Source organism: Nicotiana attenuata, unplaced genomic scaffold, assembly GCF_001879085.1.
Source record: "Nicotiana attenuata strain UT unplaced genomic scaffold, NIATTr2, whole genome shotgun sequence".
Classification (NCBI taxonomy): domain Eukaryota; kingdom Viridiplantae; phylum Streptophyta; class Magnoliopsida; order Solanales; family Solanaceae; genus Nicotiana; species Nicotiana attenuata.
The window spans coordinates 346,470-354,325 of NW_017671044.1; the positions used below are offsets into that span (position 1 = coordinate 346,470).

Sequence of the window (7,856 nt, forward strand, 5' to 3'; positions counted from 1 at the left end):
TATATATATATATATATATATATATATATATATATATATATATATATATATATATATATATATATATATATATAACACTTTGACACTCTTACTATAAATGCAGTTGTCATTTGAGATTCTCTAATAAAGATACCTATTAATTTCAATATTAATAAAAATGTAGTCAAATCTGCTTGCTATTTTGTCCCCCCCTCCCCCTTCTTCCTCCCTTCATCAACTAAGCAGCTGGTTCGTTTGCCACAATTCACAACCATAGCTGAACGAAAAATGATGAAAAACAAAAACTCTAGATTTTTTTTCTTTGACTTATATGGAGTTTTGTTTTTAGGGTTTTTGCATAGAGGAGCATGCCGTCCAGAATTTCTCGTCGGGCTAACAAGATGTCATCGTTAGTAGTAAATGATGGAACTGATATTGGATTTTCTTCTTCTGGGCTTCCACTTGGACAGGTCAACTCTGAACACTTTTTTTCCGCAGTTGAACTGATAGCGTAAAAATTTTAGTAATATAAACTTTAAATCCTTAATTTATTTTTCTATATCTGTGTCTCTTGGATGTCTTAAGATCGACTGAACTTAATTCGTGTTTGAATTTCTGAGAATTTTTTTATAGTTATGATGTCATCAAAGTGAATTCTTTACTCGTTTGTCTCAATTCATGTGGCAGAGTTTCAATTTCGAGAGTGAAACGAGTTTAATTTTCTTTGATTAAAGTTTTTTCATGTCTTTTAGATATTTTAAAATTTTAATTATTGTGATTTAAAATACTTTTTAAGTAGTTTTCAAATATATATATTTTGTTTCAGAAAACATAAAAGATAATGACCGCCACATAAACTGGAACAAAGGAAATATTATTTATGAACAAAAAAAATCTAATTTTGTCCCCTCTTTGAAGAGTTAAAAAAAAAAGCCTTTTTTTAACTGTCTGTTTTTCTTTTTGTTTTACTTCTGAAAAGAAAAACAGAAATAGACTCGAGATTCATTTTGTTCTCCTTTTAATTAATTACTAATATTCCTTAAATATTTATAATATGCCTTTTATTACCAGAAAAATCACTAATGTTCAGTAAAATACATATTTTGAATTTCGAGTGAAATCCTTCTCGAAACTTGGAAACCGCGTCAAAGGAGTTTTGGAGGCGGGGGGGGGGGGGGGGGTTGTAAATATTGGTCAACCAATAGTTTACTGTATTCCAGACATTTTTAACATTGGCTTTTATTTAATAACCAAACTAATTAAAAATAGACCATTTTACTCAAGAAAAGACTAATGTCCCTTTCTCTGTCTGTCTATTTATATATAGTTGTAGGGTTCTTGACTTCTTTCTTCACTTTTTAAACATAAAATCAAAAGCATTATTATATGACCATTTTCTCATTATTTTACGATCAAAATTTTAGCTTAAAATTTTTTTTTTTTACAGTCTAGTAGCATGATGGACAGTCAGCTTCATTCACTGGACATGTTATCAAACACATCAGAAAGTGAAATGCCAAGACTCAGTAGTGAAGATTTTGGTAGCAAATCTGGTAATGAAGGCAATTCTGGTGGTGATGAACAAGATGTCAATAATAAGAGCCTCAAGAGAAAGCGTTATCATCGCCATACCCAGCATCAGATCCAAGAATTGGAAGCGTAAGCCTGAATCCATAAAAACTAACAACAAAAATAAAATAAAATGTTTAACTCATATCCACTGACAGTATCATAAAATTTAACTCGAAAAATAAAAACAAGAACATTTACAAGATTTTGGCTTTGAAAAAATGTTAGAGATCATGGGATTCGCCACTTTTAATATTTATGCGATTTGATTTGGTCTTTTTGTAATTTTCAGATACTTTAAGGAATGTCCTCACCCAGATGACAAGCAAAGGAAAGAGCTAAGTCGAGAATTAGGGTTAGAGCCTTTGCAAATCAAATTTTGGTTCCAAAATAAGCGTACTCAGATGAAGGTATAATATAATGCACTTAATTCATTGGCTCCACAAAATATTTATTATAATAACTTTACATTATGATAAAGAAAGCATGAGAGACATGTTAAGCAAGTCATATATATTTTGCAAAAATAACCAAATCAAATGTAAACAGGTCATCTTACTCAGCTCTTATATAAAAGGAAGTCACCAATTTCCTTGTTTTACTATAAATTTGGACATGTAGTTACAAATACTCAATATATTCTATTCTATTTTATGTGACACTTTTTCTTATAGTCTTTTTTTTAAAAAGGCACATGTTTATAATTGAAATATTTTAACTTTAAACTTAACATTTTACTCTTCATACATGATTTTATAACTACAGAAATTGTCACGACATATTTAAAACCACAATTTAACTACTAAAAGTTTCTCCTTTTTTGAAACTTTAATTTGTACCTGATCAAACACTACTACATAAAGTGAAACAGGAGTATACAATTTAGAAAATGTGTCAAACATGGCTAAGTGAGTCATTTTCTTGCCTTTGCTATTTAAATTAAGAATAAATTATGTATCCAAAGTCATGTCTTTACACTAACTTTAATTCTTCTTTGAAATCTTCATGTGATGTAGTTAGCAAATATATTCACACATAGAATTTTGGAGTCCTTAATTTTTAACTTTTATTTCATATGGATGCAAATTCTACCTTGACAGACTAAAAATGAGCGCAGTGAGAACTCACAGCTTCGAGCAGAAAATGAAAAGCTTAGGGCAGAAAATCTGCGGTTCAGAGAAGCTCTGGGCAATGTCTCATGTCCTAATTGTGGTGGCCAACCCCCTATTGGCGAAATGTCATATGATGAACATCATTTAAGGTTGGAAAACACTCGACTCAGAGAAGAGGTAAACATTCAAGAACAATACATATTTTGTTTGGATTCCTACCTGGTGTTCGTGCCGGAAAATTTCACATTACAGATAAAGTGTTCCCTAACAAAGACTACTTCATACACAGGGCTCGAATTCGAGAGCTCTATTAAAAGCTAGGGATTGTTACACAGGGCTCGAATTCGAGAGCTCTAGCCGGTATATATAAATTATACATTAATTATATACAATTATACATATATTACACATGAATTATACACATAAGTTATACATTCGTCGACTATTAATAGTTTAAGATATTAGGTGGACGACTATTTGGGATAATTCTACTAAAAAGACTAACCATATTGTTTTAATGTATAGTCCTATTTGCCAATAAATTTATTTCTACTAGTTATGGATACTCACCTATACTTGCCTTTAAGATGACATGATATTGTAAATAAATGTTAATATATCAGTGTGTAAAATTTCCATGAGTTTTACTTCTATTCTGTACACCGACATTGTAGACATATTTATATATTATCAGGTCATCCAAAAGATAACTATATGTAACTGTGAATTAAAGATAAGATTAGTATCTTAAAAAATAATGTTTTTAATCTGCTACAATATGTTAATATACATTGATAGTCATGTAAAAATTCTTTTATATTATCAATGCAATCCTTTTGCATTGTCACTTGGTGGTCGTTAATGTAATTTTACTTTTTTTCCCCTACCATCCCCACCCTCCTTTTATAGATTGAGCGCATTTCCAATATAGCATCAAAATATGTGGGGAAGCCATTTTCAAACCACAACAATGGTTACTCTCCTCCACTTGATCTAGGAGTTCCTGCATTTTCAACCCCACAAAGTGTCAATGGAGACGCGTATGGAGATGGCGAAGATGTTATAATAAGTTCAATAATCGGACCGACTGATGCTGAGAAGCCATTTATCATAGAACTTGCAGTTGCAGCCATGGAAGAGTTTGTTCAAATGGCACATATGCAAGAACCACTTTGGTTCCCTAGCATTGAAAATGGAACAAGCTTGTTAAATGAAGAAGAGTATTTTAGGATTTTTCCAAGAGGAATTGGACCTAAGCCTGATGGATTTAAGACCGAAGCTTCAAGGGATACTGCTGTTGTTATAATGAACCATGTTAACCTTGTGGAAATTCTCATGGATGTGGTATGTTTTCTTATTCCTATTTAACATTTGTATTTAAGTTATATGCATTAACAGTTTACATAACCTTTTACGCTATCAATGCAATTTAACTGGTTGTAGCAGGTTCTAACTTTATATTTCAGGTTATTATGTCAGGATTGATATGAAAAGTTACATATGTTGTAGATCAATTTTACTTGATGGCGTAAAAACTTATATATTGTCGCTGCATAGAAGTTACAACTCTTAATAACATTCTAACCGCTAGGAGCTGGAATTGAGTGTACAGGATATTGAATTTGCAAATAAATATTAGTGTAAAAGAATAGGTTAAAGAGCTTTACCAGTAAATGATAATTTCTAGTCCTAGGATCTCTTGTAGCATTGCTTGTTGCTGTTTTAGATAACATACATTTTTAACTTTATTAACCAAATGGTCAACTACTAAGATTATAGTTGCCAGTTTGGATTCAAAATAAGTTAGTTATGATCACAAGGTCACAAATATAAAGATTTATTGCTGCTCCAAGTAGAAATAATGTTTTCGATATATAGTCTTCTTTTCCAATATCTAGACCCCACTTGTGGGATATCACTGCGTTTGTTGTTGTTCTTCTTGTTTTCCAATATGTCGATATGGGAATAACGTATAGTTTGTCTTGTGATCTCCAGAATCATTGGTCAAGTATGTTTTCTGGTGTTGTCTCGAGAGCTTCAACTATTGATGTACTATCAACTGGAGTTGCAGGAAATTTTAATGGAGCATTGCAAGTGGTAATAAATGGCATTCTCCTTAATTTATCAATTATTCCAATAGATAACCACATCTAAATTATTCTCTCTCTGTGTGTAACAGTCAGTGTATAAAAGTTAAACTCTTGTGAATTTTGCAGATATTAGCAGAAATTCAAGTACCCTCTCCACAAGTTCCAACTCGAGAATGCTACTTCGCGAGGTATTGCAAGCACAGAGTTGATGGTACATGGGCTGTTGTCGATGTTTCATTGGACCATTTACGCGCTATCCCATCTGCTAGGTGCCGGAGAAGGCCCTCAGGTTGCCTTATTCAAGAGATGCCAAATGGGTACTCAAAGGTAAAAATACTTATCAAGAATTATCCAACTACATTGCGAGACAAGTACATTCAACTTATATATAGTGACAGTATAATGTAACAAGTTAGTACATGTTCTTACTTGTTAGGTGACCTGATCGTGTAAAATCTTTTATTAGTGTATTGAACTTAAACTCTTCCTGAATATGCTAACAGGTGACATGGGTTGAACATATTGAAGTTGACGATAGTGCAGTCCACGATATTTACAAGCCATTAGTGAGTTCTGGCATTGCATTTGGTGCGAAGCGTTGGATTGCAACTCTAGATAGGCAATGCGAACGTCTCGCAAGTGCTATGGCGACAAATTTTCCAACCAATGACCTTAGTAACATGGGTAAATACATTAATAACTGTTAAATGTCACAAGTTAGTAATATATATATTCTCCTCAATTAGTATTTCTTATGCAGTGTTGACAAATCAAGATAGCAGAAAGAGTATGTTGAAGTTAGCAGAGAGAATGGTGAATAGCTTTTGTTCTGGTGTGAGTGCTACAGCTGGTAATCAATGGACAACTCTTTCTGGAAGTGGCTCGGACGATAATGTTCGAGTAATGACTAGGAAAAGTGTAGATGATCCTGGGAGACCACCTGGTATTGTGTTAAGTGCTGCAACTTCATTTTGGCTGCCGATATCTCCTAAAAGAGTGTTCGACTTCCTCCGTGATGAAAACACTAGGAGCGAGGTATCACAACGTCGATGACTCTTAAGATCTAGTTTTATGCAGGAGTTTAACTAATATCCACTGACAATGTAAAATTTTCATTACACTGACATTGCTACTGTCCTCTGCTTACAGTGGGACATTCTCTCAAATGGAGGTGTTGTTCAAGAAATGGCTCATATTGCTAATGGCAGGGAAACAGGCAATTGTGTCTCATTATTGAGAGTAAATGTAAGTTAACCATAATCTTCAGTTTTACTTTCTTACCTCAATATTCATAAAGTTCCGTTGAATTGTGTAATTAACTCATCTAAAAGTCTAAACTGCTAGATGATATACTTTTATTTAATTAATTTTACAAACCACATCACGTGTGGATCTGATTCTTTTTTATGAGCCAAGCATGTGAAATCTCTTTTTTGGTGATACCGATACTTGAATCGGGATCTCCACTTGCTCCACTACCATGTTGAACTGTACGACTACCTTCTCTAAAAGTATAAGTTTTTAGAAAAAAACACAATTTTGATTAATTAATCATATTCTTAACAATTTTTAACTAAATTAGAGGGATGAATTAAGATACTAATGACTGTGTTTTGCTTGAGCCGAGGGTCTATCAGAAACAGTCTCTCTACCTTCGCACGACATGGGTTCGGCTGCATACACACTACCCTTCGCAGACCCCACTTGTGGGATTACACTAGGTTTGTTGTTGTTGTTGTTGAATTAAGATACTAATCCAATCTTTCATTTGTTAAATACAGAGTTCAAACTCAAGCCAAAGCAATATGCTAATATTGCAAGAAAGCAGCACTGATCCAACAAATTCCTATGTTATCTATGCACCTGTTGATATTGCTGCAATGAACATAGTATTAGGTGGTGGAGATCCAGATTTTGTTGCCCTTTTACCCTCCGGATTCGCGATACTACCCGATGGCCCTCCAGGAAATAGTAGAGTTGGTTGTGGTGGATCTCTACTAACTGTTGCATTTCAGATTTTGGTTGATTCAATTCCTACTGCAAAGCTTTCATTAGGATCAGTTGCTACTGTAAACAATCTCATTGCTTGCACTGTGGAGAGGATCAAGGGTGCTCTTTTATCCGAGAGTACACCTTCTTAAGCTGTAAGTATTTCTTTCGCTATATCAAATATGAGCATAAATACATATATATTTTCTATGGAACTTGCAAAAAATTTGAATTGTTTGAGGTATTTAAAAGGAAGATTTGAAATGGGAAGAACCTATTTTATGGAGGATCTACGAGTTTTAATGATAAGAGACCATGTAGACTGGGGCTTTTCTCTAGTGGTAAGAGCGCAGCACATGATATCTGGGGATTCGAGCCCTACCACCTTAAGGGGCGAGCCCGTTATCCTTCTATTTTGAACCATGCTCCACTAGCTCTCGGAGATTTCTAGATTATAAAAAAGAAAGTTGTTTTTGATACATTTTAATTACTTATACACGGAGAGTGTAGAGAACTTCATCACCTAAAAAATAGTTGCAGGTAATTATCCGCAATAGGTTGAATTAGTAAATTGGGAAATTAGTTATGCAACATGGTACCACAAATTAATATTATGCTGATAATTAAAAAATTTCTTACGTTATTAGTGTATATAAATAAAATCTTTATTTTATTTTTCACTTTTTTTTTTTGGTTGCAGCTATGTATGGAAAAGGAGAAATAGAGAGGACGGCATAAAATAAGTTAAGCGGAAGTCAAGAGCGCACCTTCATCCTTTGGTTGTATTGTTTGTACAAATCAACCAAGGCGTCTAATTTAAAGCTTTTTCTACAAAGTTTAGATAGGTTAAGTAGAGGTTCGTGAACTGACTTCTGTGGCAATTCCAAAGAGAATTAGAAAAACATAAAGATTATCTAGATTCTAGAATATATCAGTTGGTCTTTTTATTTTTTTTTTAATTTCCTTTTTCAATACAGGTCTTGATCCTGTGCAACTAGGGTTCACCTCCTGTGTGTCTAGTGTTTCTAGTCTTTGAACTTGAGAGCATTTGGCAGACTTTTATGTCTGCTTTTGCTTGACTATATCAAATATATTAGAATTGTGGTTTCACTTGCTT

General features: G+C 33.3%; 1 protein-coding gene across 1 annotated transcript in view; it reads left to right on the top strand.

Annotated features, from left to right (window-relative positions):
* LOC109205480 (homeobox-leucine zipper protein HDG2-like) overlaps positions 1-7,856 on the top strand; it is an 8,485-nt gene extending 629 nt beyond the window's left edge. The window contains exons 2-13 of the mRNA XM_019368200.1: positions 329-449; positions 1,427-1,638; positions 1,841-1,958; positions 2,649-2,837; positions 3,570-4,004; positions 4,656-4,757; positions 4,877-5,077; positions 5,254-5,434; positions 5,511-5,785; positions 5,900-5,995; positions 6,532-6,894; positions 7,440-7,856. Of these exons, the coding sequence (XP_019223745.1) occupies positions 348-449; positions 1,427-1,638; positions 1,841-1,958; positions 2,649-2,837; positions 3,570-4,004; positions 4,656-4,757; positions 4,877-5,077; positions 5,254-5,434; positions 5,511-5,785; positions 5,900-5,995; positions 6,532-6,891 (2,271 nt within the window). The 5' untranslated portion in view covers positions 329-347 and the 3' untranslated portion in view covers positions 6,892-6,894; positions 7,440-7,856. The remainder of the gene's footprint in view (positions 1-328; positions 450-1,426; positions 1,639-1,840; positions 1,959-2,648; positions 2,838-3,569; positions 4,005-4,655; positions 4,758-4,876; positions 5,078-5,253; positions 5,435-5,510; positions 5,786-5,899; positions 5,996-6,531; positions 6,895-7,439) is intronic.